The sequence below is a fragment of the Cololabis saira genome, chromosome 8, assembly GCF_033807715.1.
Source record: "Cololabis saira isolate AMF1-May2022 chromosome 8, fColSai1.1, whole genome shotgun sequence".
NCBI classification, from domain to species: domain Eukaryota; kingdom Metazoa; phylum Chordata; class Actinopteri; order Beloniformes; family Belonidae; genus Cololabis; species Cololabis saira.
Window position 1 is genome coordinate 34,940,236 of NC_084594.1, and position 14,990 is coordinate 34,955,225.

Consider the following 14,990-nt stretch of genomic DNA (forward strand, 5'->3'; position numbering starts at 1 on the left):
ACACACACACACACACACACGCACACACACGCACACACGCACGCACGCACGCACGCACGCACGCACGCACCCGCACACACACATATGCAGCCAACATTGGACGTTCATCCTTCAGAGCTGGCAGATTCATTTCTTGAGAAAGTGACAGCCTGGTCACAGGCTCTTTGAGGCGACCACTGCAGGTCTAAGATTGTTTCAATGGTGGGAAACATCCACTGGGGCTGGCGCTGAAAAGAAAACGTCCCTCTTTACCACCAAGAAAGGGAAGAAAGAAAAAACTGCTTATAATTGAAAATAAGGTGATTGCAGATCTTCTAGCTGCGAGAAGAGATGCTCACTTTCTCTAACTGTACACTGATACACATATTGTGCTTGATCTACTTAAAAAAAATAAGTCAACTTTTTGCATGATATTATTATGTAGACCAAGAAAGACTATTCTTTGTATGAACTACTTAATTTTGTGTATGCAAATAATACATTTTGCAAGTACAGTTAACTTAATTGTGTTAGTTTACTTTATTTATCAAAATTAAGTTGACTTTACTTGCAAATGAATTTTGTACATACTAAAAATTAAGTAGTTTATACAAAGACTAGTCTTTCTTGATCTACATAAAAATCTCATGCGAAAAAGTTGCCTTAATGTTTTTAAAGTAGATCAAACAAGATATTTTTTTACTGTGGTGTTCTACTTAAACAAATAAATCATGTTTCATCAACGTTGATCAATCTACCCAATAGATAGAAAATTGTTAAAGGAAAGGTAAATACAACAAGATCATTGCTTGTTTGAAAAGATTGCCTGGGATTACATAAATACTGCTTGTTGAGGAACAAATGCACAATGTCTTGTTTTTTGAACAAATGCAGATTAAATTCAAAACTAGATGTATTCATGTAAAGCAACACACTTCATTTTTAATTGTTAATATCACAGATTTAAATATGTTATATTAACATGCGCTTAGATGTATCTTTTTCAGTGTATAATGGATAATAAGGTGATTGTAGATCTGTAATGAGACTTCTAGCTGCGAGAAGAGATGCTCACTTTCTCTAACTACATACCTGCGCTCATGGACATTCACATCGCGCTGCATGCTTTATAAGTTCTGATAGTGTAGAATGGACGGTTAAGACGTAAACGGGGGTCGAGTTAATAAAGGATGCTTCGTTTGTTTATGTAGTATTGACGCAGAAGAGGGTTAGTCTTGCTTTAAGACATACGATCTTACTCCCTCTCACCTCTCTCTCACTCCCTTTCCTTTTTCCAGCTGGGCTACACTGTAACACACACACAGATGCACGTTCCCTCACACCCGCTCTGCCTGTGTGACACAGACTCTCTACTTAGAGCGTTGCGGGGAGAGACTGAGGCTCACACTATCAGATTCTCAATGAGGGGACGCAGCCAAGAGCAGACAGAGCGCTCATTCCACCGGAGCCTTCCGCTGGGTGCGTGGAAGGAGGCGCAAATGAGCCCACTGCCATCACAACTGAGCCACTGAAGGAAGGACAGTATCTTACACCAATTTGGTTGATACAGGCTGCTCAGCACTCCCATCCTCTTAAATCCCGTCCAGTTTTTTTTTTATGACACAGACCCCGGGGTGTCCTGCGTTTGTTGGACTGGTTGTGTTTGGCCAAGGATTTCCAAAGAAACCCCGACAAGCACGACTCAGAAGAGAGATTGCAAGCCGGGAGAGAATAGCGTCCAACTAACTCCCCCCTTTTTGTGCAGAATTTGCCTCACCTGGAGGTGGAATTTCAAGCATAAAGCGCTGGCTTGAACAGAATGGATGGAATTAAGGCAGAGGAGTGAGTATGCTGGGCTGGCAGTGATTCTGACTGAACTCCTTTCCCGTTGAACACACTGCTCAGGTAATTCAATTCATTTCAATTCAATAGAATTGTATTTATATAGCGTCTAATACAACAAAAGTTGTCTCTAGGCGCTTTCCAGAGACCCAGAACATGACCAGGTAAGGGTGTGGGGACTCGAGGAAAGTGTCTGGGGATGGGGGGGTGAGTGAGATGCAGATTTGATGCTATATAACTGAATGCATTTCCCACAAAGACTGTCTGGACTGAGTAAAGATAGAACCAGGGGGCTAGTAGTGCAAGAAAGTAATGACATCTGAAGAAAAAAAATAAAAAAAACAGCCCGCACTAAAACTATCCATTCACGACAACCCCACCAATTCAGCAAATGCACAGGCAGTTATGGTTGAATTTTTTGCGCTTTGATAGCAGCATTTTTAGTAACACTCCGGTTGAAATAAATGCAACTGGACAGACGCTTATTCAGTGACGTTTCCACAGCAGACGACGTGCAATGGGTTGGAACTAAAATCCCTCTCATTTTGGTAAACATGTGTTGCAGGCAGCCTGTACGCGCCTGCAGGTGCGCTCATGTTTCTGCGAGCGCTTTTACTTTCTCACGCTGGATGAAACAGTGCTGCGCATCTGAGCACTCGCCTTTTGTTCGAGGCTATAAAGTGAGAGTGAGCTGTTTTGCCTCATAACATTTATACCCCAAAAGCTCAGACTTAGTTGAATCAATAAGACTTTAAGTGTTTCAAAATTGCATTTTGGTTTGGTTTGAAGTTCTTGTTAAAAATAATACAAATTTAAAAAAAGAATAAATAAAATGTTCCTATTTGATATATTTGAAGCATGTCTTTCCCATCTGGAGACAAGCTGCAGATAGCCACGTTTTATTTCCCAGAGAGCATCTTCCGATCACCCAGAAGAGTTCCGATTCTCTGTGGAATAAACAATTGCTGTGCGGGTGCAACGTTTCTGTTGAGCCCACTGTAAATTCACTCATAATGTGTGGTTTAAGAACAAGAAAACAAACCTCTGGGGATTGCTCATGCATCCTCAAAACCGCGGATTAAAGTGGTTTAGGCGCAAGGGGGGAGGTTTACAATGTGCTTTTAATAATTATATACTTAATTTTTGGCTCAATGTATCCGCTGGTGCAGAACATCATGTTGGCCTTTTTCTCGGATGCATATCAAAACACAAAAAATATATTCTTTTGTGTTTTCTGTATATAATTTACTGAATTAGACATACGTGGTATAATTGCTTTTAGACTTTCCAAGCCTTCATGGGTGAACAAATTTTATATTTCTGCATTAAGAATTTCAGAAAATATCAAATACACAAGTTCCATCAGGCTTTATAATCAGGTGATCAACTACATTATAGTATGTAAACTCTAGTTGTAATCTGTAGAAGACCCTTTTGAAAACTGCGATCCAGTCAAAGTTTTGCTCTTTTCTTGATAAACAGACATATTCCAGTTGATCAGATGGTGAGATTTTAAAAGTAAGAGCCTATAACACAGTAGACTGCAGTTTTTTTTTGTTGTTTTTTTTTAGAAAAGGTACCACTTTACAGATCTGAATGAATAGAAGCACAAATAACAGCTGGAAAGGAAGAGATTCTCATTATTCAATAAGGGCAAAGGTGTGTCTCCTTATGCAGCCCTCAGCACATTCAAGCAATTCCCAAGCAAATCGAGACAGTTGTCTGTGCTAAGAAATGCAGTCATTTGTTAATCTTTGAAATAATGCTGCTGCTGTTGCTAATTACTGCACTCCCAGAATGGTCAAACTTTTTCAAACGTTTTCTGTCTGCATAGATTTCCCTTGAAGCCTTTGCATTCACTTGGTTATTAGGAGAAAATATCCATGTAAACAGCTCTGAATACATCACCACTGTATAAAGCACCACATTTGTATAAATATTTGTGACTTATGTTGACGCACACACACACACACACACACACACACACACACACACACACACACACACACACACACACACACACACACACACACACACACACACATATACATATATATATATATATATATATATAGTCAGAGAGTACATTTACAATAACTCTGTTGTCCGTCTGTTGTGTGACCACCCGCTGTATTTCTTCCTGCAGACTTAGCCTTACCATGTCCTGGTTGTTGGTCGTGTGGATTAGCCTCGGATTCCTGCTGTTGTGCCAGGCCACCCTCTACCAGACTATCCAACATCACCATGTGGCACGGCCTGGACGCACTGACATCCTCACCCTAGGTACGTAAGTGTGCCTCTTTTATCAGATGTCAGCCTCACAGTCCAGCGAGGCTGCTGTCCTCTCTGTGGAGTGGCATTTGTCAGCTTTGGCTTTTTTTAAAGTAACAACAAAGAATGGCTGCAGTATGTCAGCGTGACTTCTCATGGTTATGTGCCTCAACAGGTGTTTGCAAGTCATAGTGGATATGCAAACGGGAGAACCTCTAATTCTGTTTTTATTTCAGTGTTACAGGATTATGACTTTTGCTGAAAAAACAGATAACAAATTTTGGTTCTTTAGTTGAGATACTTCTGTTTTGATCTCAGCAAGCAAGCCCTGACATCCTGTAAGCTGGGGAAGATTTGTGTATGTAGTGAAGCATTCTCCACTATTTTAGCCTGAAACTTGCTGGTATTATGAGTAGGGAGTAGGATGAACTGTGGGCAAAAAAAAATAGAAAATGGAAAAAAAAAAGATCCATATTACTGTGCTTGTAGCTTGGGGAGCTTTGATCACTCTGGCTTGGACTGAAATGACAATTATTATTCCCTCTTCTGCGCTAGAAATGCTTGGCAATTAAGCCAGACACCCTCTGCACAGTAAGGGCTAAAGGGGAGGATAGACACATAGGCGGATCTAATTCTCTCATTATGGAAAAGCTCACTAGAATTGCTTATGGTGTATGTGGGAGTGTTACAAGGAAGGCAAAGGTTTTTTTAGAGCGATGCAAATGCTTTCCTTAAGCTTTTAACAATGTGCGTGACTTCCACGCTGAAACCCTCACGCAGAGTGTGGCTTTCTGTTGATGCCAAGCGGCTGTTAAACATTGATGCTGTTTTATACTTGGTTCTCTCTGTGTGTGTTGCATTGCCATGTAAAAACACAGTAACTGAAGCACAGCAAGGGGAAAAATACAGTACTGAATTTGCTATGCTTGGTGACTTTAGGCAGCATGTCAGAGAATTGGCTTACTTTTGCTCTGGAACAGCTGACACATGAAAATCCTAGTTATGATAGAAAGTTCTCAAAGTATCCCCACGTCGTTAATTGTAGCAAAAAGGATGAGCACCAGAGAGCTCTGAATAAATTTTTAAAGGATGGCTTCCATTTTTTTCCTTTCTTTTATTCTTTTCTCTTTTTTTTTCTTGACTTGTTGGCAAGTCAGGGTTTGGTGCCAAAGATGTACAAGGAAGTGCTGGGCTCAGTGAGTGTCTTTTTTGAATAATGCAGTGGACCCAAAGGGGAACACAAAAAAAAGTAGTTGTTGGCCCACCACTCCTGCCCCTTCTCATTGTAAATCTAAAAAAGTCATGCAGCTTAAAACTGGCAGCAGGGTAGGGTTCAGAGAGGTCTTTTGTTGGCGAAATCAACGACCACATTTTCTCCACACTAGGCTCCGATGCAAACACATTCATTTCCTCGCTATCTTCTTACTGAAGCCATTTTGGTGTGGCCTTTTTATTGGGTGCTCTGGATACAGAAACTTTATTGAGGACACATGAAGTCTGAGTTTAAAAGTTTGCATTTTGCAGATGATTGTTAAACATCTTGATCTTAAACCTCAGGTTTCATTTACATTATAATTTACTCTGGGATAATTTAGACACTCATTATGAATAACGTCATGAAGTGGTAATCAAAAGAGAGACGCAGTAAAACAGGCTTTTCACTGAGACGGATGAGCTGTATTTTACCACAGGTTTTGTTTGCAAAAGCTGTTCAACTTAAACAATTTAAACAGTGATTGAAGACAACCAGAACTACTCCTGACAATTATAATCTGAATGTATGATATTTTACAATCCTATCAGAAGGCTTCCCCGGGGTGATGGATTATCACAACGGGTCACTCAGAGGGAATACATTTCTGTCTGTTTGCTGCTCAGCAACTTCGCAAATGACTGCTTATCATGCTTTTTTAAGAAGATTAAGCTGATATCAATCTTACTTAGTTGCGCAGTGACCTTAACTGATCTTCTTCCTAACCAGAACGTCTCTCACAGAATTGAAATACTATGATGAATATTTGAATTAGAATCGATTTTATAATTTGGGAGGTTCTCTGGTTTCTCTGAGGCCAGAGCCCTCTGATATAAATAGATGTGGATAAATACAATGGAGCAAAAATTGAAAAAAATCAACAACAACATGATTTTTAGATTTAAATAATAAAGTAGCGTGTTTGTGAGGTACACTACTTTCCATTCTGTACATGTTTATAATATATAACTGAGACTCACTCATATTATCCATTTGTTGATGTTTTTAATACATAATAAGACCCATTGATAATGTAATATGAGATTAAACTGCTTTCCTCTGTCTTGGATCATGCTGTACAAGAGCATTGTTTTCTAGGCAGTATAACATTCAAGTGGAAATTCGTATCATGTAAAGTCATGCCTTGAAATCACTTTTTGTGGATACCAGAAATGCACCCTGAATGACTTCCTGAGAGACAAGTGCTACAAAGGTTAAAATGCATCCAACACGGACTCAAAGATACACATAAAGGGCTGTCCGGTCATCAGGTGGAGGGGAATTGTGTTAAAATCCACTCCACTGAAACTTCTAACAGTATTTGAGAAATCAGGATGACCACCTCTTGCCACATTGAGATTCCAATGAATGCTGAAAAAAAATGACTGCACTGCAGAAGTACTTTCAACATTGTATTTTTTTTTTTTCAAATGTTTTCATGACAGATCAGCATAGTTACTGCTGAGGCAGTTATTGAATAATGTAAATACATGACTGCTTGGTCACCTGCTCAGGAAGAGGCAGCACTCTCTTTCCCATGAGGCTCTGCATCACTCAGTCTCCCCTGCATCCGGCTTGTGGAGCAGTAAGATTGATGGTGTCCTGGATCTGGGCAACCAGTTTTGGTTTCTCAAGATATGATCCACTACACTGACAAATGACCTGAATATGTTATGACATACACAAGCTTGGCTATGTACTTTTTTGACCTGCCAAGACCACTGCTGAAAAAAACAGGTCTACTTTGACTGCATAAGTTATATATATATATATATATATATATATATATATATATATATATATATATATATATATATATATATATATATATATATATAGTTGAAACACTACTGGAACAAATGTATACGGATTGGACATCTTCTACTACTTTACGTTTTCTACTGAGTTTTATATTATTAAGTTACACTTCGCAGGTACCGTTTTTTATTTACCTCCATTCAATGAATACCGTTTATATTATCTCAGTGCCTGAGGGGGCAGAGTAACGCTAGCGACACTTGCAATTGCTGTTCTCAGGTATTCATTTGCAAAAATGAAAAACTGGAATGAAATGCAGTCCCATTGTGAGTGGCAGCAAAAATGTGATTACCCCCCTCCCCCCCCCAAAAAAAAGACAAGAAAAAAACAACAAACAACAAAACATTACAACACAAATTGATTATGATACAACTGAAATTACTCATAACTAATGCAGTGGCTCTGCTGTGGTGTTTTCATCCACTCATTTGATATGCCTTGTAAAGTCTAATCCCAGATGATTTGAATGCATCTTAATGAGCTCATTGTTCAATGTGCCATAATGTTCCCTCAACATTAAAAACACTTTGAGGTGGAAGAAAGCATGTAATTACTCTGATTATCTGAGATGGATCACATGGTCAAATGAGAGCAACAGTTTGATTATGAGCATGGATGCGTTTGGTGAATTAAGAAACCCATGCTTCGTTTTAAAAACATTTCTTGGCAAAACACTGTCATGCAGATGTTAAACTTTATATCACCATTAAACCAAGGCAAGTTGAAAGGACTGAAGTTTTCTGGGGACATTAAAATCAAACTGATTCAGAGTTGTAACCCTTGCAAGGCGCTAAGGAATATGCAAGCCCTCTGAGGAACTGAGGGGCCTTCGCTCTGGCCTCAGCCATATTGACCCGAGCCTTACTGCCTGTTTGGGAAAGCAAATAAATGAACTTAATTTCACAAACTTAATGCACGTTCACCTTTCTGTTCAGAGCTCATTTTCATAGTTGTCAGCAATATTACAATACTCTCTTGGTGAACATGTTTTTTTTTTCCTTTACAATCATCTTTATAGTAATAATCATTCCTCTTGGAAGTAAAAGTGCTTTTAAAACAAGTGAATGGCAGGTCCATCCATACTGACCACATACAGGTCTTTTTACATAGGCTCTGTGGAAAGACTGCTTTTGTTTAGCATGCAGTCAGCTTTATTTACATCCTCATTAAACTGCTTGGACTAATTAGTCTGGGAATTAATGGCAGAAGAAAATTCAATTACATTACAGTCACTTGAATACATGGCCTATTTGTAGTATTTTTGGAAAGTGGATGCAAAGAAAATGTGTTAGCTTAGGAATTTTCACTCTGAAATTCAGGAAATAAAGATGCTGCAAGTTTTGACACGCAGATACATTATGTACACAAAGCCACATCAGAAAATGTTGGGATTATATGTTAACATCTCCTGTTTGAAATAAACTAACTAGCACTAGATTGCCCCTTTACAAACCTTTTGTTCTCTTTAATTTGTTTCAGGCTTCAAATCCAAAAATTGATTCATATTAAAAAATGAAATTAATTGGAGAAGGACAAAAAGGGGTTCTGCCAACAAATTAATAGATATGAACTAACCTTTTATGATTTTGAACTGGTTTCTGTCCGTGCTGTTTTTAACTAAATATTCACATGTACATGTGTCAGAGCTTTCAAGAGGTAAATTGAAATACAGGTCAAGGAAAATTATAAGTATTGTATTCTGCAGATGTAACCCCTTTCATTTTGTGAACGTGACGTCTAAAAATCCTGCTGTTTGCCAACAAAGGAACTCATATCCTATAATACACCTCCACATGAGATTATAATTGCTTAGAAAATTGTGGGTTATGGTAGAGCTCATCAATGCTGTATGATCTCTCTTTATTACAGAGCATGCCCTTCAAGGTAATGAAAGCAACCCTTTTATAAAGCAGGCAATAGCTGGCTGATTGTTCAGGTGCCGACCACCCACCCTCCCCACACCAGGCCTCTTCATCCACTTGCACCCGCCTTTCCAACCCTTCATCTCTATTGGTCCTCAGACGATTTGTCATGGAACAGATGAGACAATTTGTCATGGATTAGTGCACTTAAATGTCTGTGTGATAGTGGAAGCAGTCACTGGAAAAGCTTAGGAATCCTATTGCACTGCCTTTTATGACTGGCTAGACAGTAGAAAAGGGGTGGAGGTTGAATTGGCTCTTTCCATGGCCTGAGTACCATTTCATGACTTTTCCCTTCACGCGTAATCAGATATTCACTTAGAAGTGAACTCCATTTGTGTCTCTAAACTTAGAAAGTGTATAAGACCTGTTCTTAATTCACCACTCATTAGATTAGGTGCTAACTGATTGACCACTTACTAAGAGCGGCTATTAAAGTTGCTATGCCTGTCAAGCTTTCCCTTTTCTGTGAGGTATAATAGAGACTAATGCACTGTTGTTGCCAATCATTACCTTTTGATACATTTATTACCAGCTGTGCTTGTAATACCATGACATCTCTAAGTTAATTAATGGTCACTCTTTCATAATTTTTCTTAACAGAAAAATTATAATCACATCCAGTTATCATAATATGTGAATAAGAATCTATCTCTATTTCGTGCTGTATTGTTGTAACCAAGTTGTCTTTCCTTGAGGGATGAGTGTTAAATTAGATCCTGTTCTTCTCTGGTGACAGTTAATTGTCTTAGAGAGTTCTTTATTATTTAGTTGAGAATCTTTTTTAGATTTAACCATCAAGCCCAAATCAGTAATAGGCACAATGTTATAATAAAAAAAAAACTGATTCATGAGAACGTCGTTGAAGTATTTAAAAATAATGTTCCTCAAACAAATATTTCAAGGGATTTTTTTTCAATACGAAAATTAGAATTGGTATTTTGTACACAGTACAAGGGCAGGGGTGTAAGTGGAATGGCACTGCCTACAGTCCTTACCTGAACCCATGAGAAAACGTGTGGAGAACTTAGAAACAAAAATGCAAAACAAAATGACCCTGAACATCCCTGAACATTTTAAGAAGCGGTAAAATAAAATAGCGGTAAAATAAAATAAAATGATGTCCAAAAATCTCCATCATGTAATATTCTTAATCCGAAATACCCTTTCAAGTGCTTTGTGAAGGAATCACATTACCAAGTGGTATTAGCTTTACTGTCCAAACCTTTTCAAAATGTTTCACAGTCCTGACATGTAAAAATGGATTAGAATTGTGAGTATTTAATGAAATTAAGTTTATGTGGAAAAAATATGAAGGATCTTGAAGTTAATTGTGTCTACAAAGAAATAGAATTTGGAGAATATTAAAAGAATGACTGTGTTTTCTATAGTGTCCCAATGTTCTGATTTAGAGTTATACAGCAAATCCGCTATATTGACATCAGTAGGAGTGTACTGTTTTATATCATGGTCACCCTTGTTCATAAAAGATATTTATAGATAACTTGTTTTCTGCATGTGCCTTGTGATTATTCAAATGAAAATAAATTGAAAAGATAAAAGCAGCAACAGTGCTACCAAAAGTTTCCTAGTCTGTTTATGGCTTCAAAAATCTGATCAAATGTACATCCTGATTGCATTCATTCGCTATTGAGTTCACTGTCCACTGGGACCTTAACCCTACATTTTCTAATCAACTTTAGTAGGATGTGTATATCATGATCAGGAATTTTTAAATACAGTTAAAAAAGAATTAAGATGAAGTAAATGAAAAAAAAAGAAAAAAAAACTTCCTCTCATGACGTCATTATCATCTGTGCTACACACCTGAATATGGATTACTGACTGTGTCACAGAAAGGAAATATCTAACTTGTGCTAGTCTTTTTACTTGATTTACTGAAAAACAAAAACACTTGACACTATGGCTTGTAAACCACAGCATCTTCTTTTGCTCTAAATTAATACATTTTTTTCATTGACAGTTTAACGCCTTAAATATTCATTAAAAATATATGGTTATTAACTGATTCTGTAGTTCCCCTTCTGCTCAACAGGGCTTTATGATGTCTTTCAGCTGATTTGTCTCATTGTCTAGTGTGCAAGTTTGCTTTTTTGATTAATTCTCATAGTTTCACTTTTTTTTTTCTGCAATAGTAGACAGCTTTTCTACTGTATACTGCCTGTTCAGAACCAAAAGGCAGGGAAATATACATTTGTAAGCAGCCAGTGAACATAATGTAGGACTTCACAGCCCAATAACAAAATTTAGATCTCAAAGAGGACCAAAACAAAACAAAATAATTTTGGACTTACATTAATTAAGTGGACACAAACGCGATGCTAGGTGAATAATATAATCTGCAGCCCATCGTGTGGTAATTATTTCCTTTAACACCCACAGAATGCAGAAAACTATTTGATCTTTGCAGTTTCTTAAAAAGATGTTTTTGTATTCTAAATAACATGACATTTTAAACACTTACATTGTGTACTGGCCAAGGTGACTTGCTTTTTCAATTCAGTCCAGTGAATCACTCATTCAAGCTCTGACAGGGGACAAAAATGGATTATGGAGTTTGGAATTATGGAAACATAAATCGTCTTGCTTGAATATGTCCCAACTTGTCAAGTAAATGATTGAATGTCTGTCTAAATTTTCCACCAGCGGTGCTCTGTCAGCATTAGCCGAGGTCTATTTGTCTTGTCTGATGTGTCTGGATGAATCTACAGCTGCTGTGCCAAGGCAGCAGTGTATTGTCTTATCACAGCTTTATCTGACAGCAGACGCTCTAATAATGGAAGTTAGGTTGAGATGTCACAGCTAACTGTTTGTCAAAGCACAACTATCCAGGAAACGACACATGATATGGGCACAGCCTGGATAAACAGACAGGAAATCTTATTTTAATCTGTTCCAACGGGCATCTTGTGGAGTTTTCATTTTTCCAGTTGTATGCCAGTCACTTACTGTATGCAGAGCATGGGGACAGGCTGGTAAAAATGTTGGAGGACATTCAGTATCGAGAGGCCCTGCAGTGCATCTTCATTTGCCACAGTATCTCCAGCACATGTCAGGTTCACTGAGCATGGCTCAATGGCCTGCTGCCTGTTGGGCAGGAGAGTGAGAGAATGAATGATGAGGTGGCACCTGCATGTGTCTGTCTGCAGCCTAATGACCCACAGGAGCTTCATTTCTTGCGCACTGTCTCTTTCTGCTCATACACTGCATGCACTTTGTGTTTGTCGTGCTCTGGACATCTTGTTTGTCTATTACTTCTAGAGCACATCTGCTTCAGGTCTCATCCCCAACCTCCTCATCTTCTCACAAACTGAACTATTTGCCAGTTTTTCTTTGTGGTGTGTTGCCTTAAGTTTGGAGTCTTTATTTGAAAGGAGATATTTTGCTCCTCAAGCAGCCAGGCAAACAGGGATTTTCTCTCCCTCATCTCACATCCCAGAGGTTTAAGTGCTATGAGATACAGAGCTTTTCCAACAGAAAGCCTTTTTGACCTGTTTTCTCTACGTTTAGTGGGTTGAGTTTAGATGAGGTTTAGAGACCTCTCCAAGGACTTTTTTCCTGAAGGCATTAGTAGAATTATGAAGAATTCATTCCGGTGATGTAAAAAGAGGGTGTTATTGGAACTGAGCTAATTGAATTGAACACCTCTCCAGAAGCTGTAACAACATCTTTTTCCCATCCATGTGGACTTTGGTTCTTTCAGTGTGATGAAAGGCCAAGATTGCTTGGACTATATATTGATGTATAATTATAGTGCTTGGTCAACCTCAAGTTTTATCATAAAATGCTTTTTCCTCTGTCTGCTTGTGAAGTCCACATTAAGGCCTATGAGCTTAAAAGACAGATATTGTGAATTTTTGGGAAACTTTAAAGACTGATGTCTTAAAGTTATTCTATGCAACTTCCGAGAGCTAGCAAGATTTGAAAGTGGCGCTTCCTCTAAGCCCCGCCCCCTCCCGCCCCCACCCACGAGCGCTCCGTCCAAAGCCTCGCCCCCACAAACACGAACGCGCATACGATTATTAAACATTTTGGACAGCACATTTACAGCAAAACTACCCCATGTCTCATTCACCTGTAAGCAAGGCCGGTTTTAGGGGGGGGCAGGGGGGGGCTGTGCCCACCCAAACGTGCGTCCTGGAAGCGAGTGCGCACATGGGACAGGGCGGGGGGGGCGTGGTTTAAAATGAAGGCATCTGATTGGTTCTTTCCCTTCCTGGACCTGGACCAATCCGTATCATTCGGACCGAATGGGCGGGGCTTAGAGGTGCCTCTTTCAAAATTCTTGCTAGCTCTTCTACATCAGGGAGAATACCTTTAATAAAATGCTTGCAACATACTTTGGTACAAGCAAAGTTCCTTTTTTAAATCATATATTTACAGCTCATTTCTGAACAGATGGCTGTACGGGTGGAGTGAGCATCTCATCTTCACTCCACTTTAGCGCTCTGTGGGGTGTGCCGTTGGTCTGTGACATCATATACAGTATGGTATATTTGAAATAAGGTGTTTATTTATTCCATGATATACACCATTCACACAGCTTAAAAAAAGAAAAGAAAAACGATATTCTAACCTGTACTGATCTCAATATTAATATAACATTTTATCTAGCTTAATCCCAATTGATATCTTGACTACTCAAATGCTTTCCTCTTAAAACAAACATTTAATTATCTATGATCTAATTATCCTCTTAGGAGATTTGAGGAAGCAGAGTTTGGTCAGGTGATTTGCTGAAGACACAAAACCCTCCGGCTCACTTAGATATCTGTACATTAGCTTTTAGAAGTACATTCTACCTCTGCTCCTGTTCTGTTGAATGCAAATCTTACACAAAGCTCCTTTTTTCAGGAAGAGTAAGCTGACTGTGTCTCAGGACTCATGCTATTCATAGCCCTGTTTTATCCATTCACTATTTTTGTCACTTACGTTACACTGCTGTACCTTTATCTTGCATATGGTACCGCAACAAGATTTCATCCTCAGAGACAAAGTATCACCGGAACAGAAAACATGGGTTCAGCGGGAAATGCTGCTTCTCATATTTTGTTTGGGTGTTGAGGACATGTGTGTGCTGTCACAGTAGTCACGCCAGACTACTTTGTGCAGCTGCATCTTACTGGGGTGATGCTATTACAGTCTCAGATGATTCACATGAGAGGGCAGACAGGAAAGTTACTCATAGCTGCAGCTGGACTAGGGCTTTAAGGGGTGCAAGATATGACTATGACTGCTTGTAACATAGGTGGTGGTTTGTACGGATGAGTAGACAAATAAACACTCTGTATTTTGCAACAGAATATTTGGTTGGTGTGGAGAAATATAAGTGTAAGAATGTCAAAGAAGATGGATAATCATTGTTGGGCCACAGCCATGTGTTAAAACAGAGACAGGCTTAAAGTTTGGGACACACCACCGATTATCGACCGTCGGGCAGTCAGACCAGGTCGGTGACTCGAGTCGGGTTGGTGTGTCCCGTGCACTTATCCGTCGATGTCTGTGTTGGCGTTCATTTTTTCAGATTCGACATGTAGATTCTGCCTCTATGACCAATCTGATTGGTGGAGTGCTAGCCCTTGACTTGGGAATCAGAGTTAACCGGAAATAATGATGGTAAAAATACTAGATACACAGCGATGGCACAGACACTAAACTACACTGTTATCGCATCGGTTTGGATTTGGATTGTGTTTGATTGTATTATATTTTCAGTATTAGCCATCATATTTTTGATCCTTCTTGACTTCTATCAAAAATGAGTTATTTGCAAATTATTCTCCTCCGAGGGTAGTCTTAAACACGGGTCAGGTCTAATGTAAACAGATCTAACGGGTGGTGGGTCGTGGGAGGGATTTGTTGATTATGTAACCTGTTTTCAACCC

At 39.0% G+C, this 14,990-nt stretch overlaps 1 protein-coding gene across 2 annotated transcripts in view; it reads left to right on the plus strand.

The window, feature by feature from the left end:
- Positions 1 to 1,334: 1,334 nt before the first annotated feature.
- The window catches only part of LOC133448902 (chemokine-like protein TAFA-1), a 198,254-nt gene continuing 184,598 nt past the window's right edge, over positions 1,335 to 14,990 (plus strand). For both annotated transcript variants that reach the window (XR_009782985.1, XM_061727868.1), the window contains exons 1-2: positions 1,335 to 1,884; positions 3,968 to 4,104. Coding sequence is in view for 1 of the 2 variants with exons in the window: in XM_061727868.1 (XP_061583852.1) it covers positions 3,981 to 4,104 (124 nt within the window). In the remaining variant the exon portion in view is untranslated. The remainder of the gene's footprint in view (positions 1,885 to 3,967; positions 4,105 to 14,990) is intronic.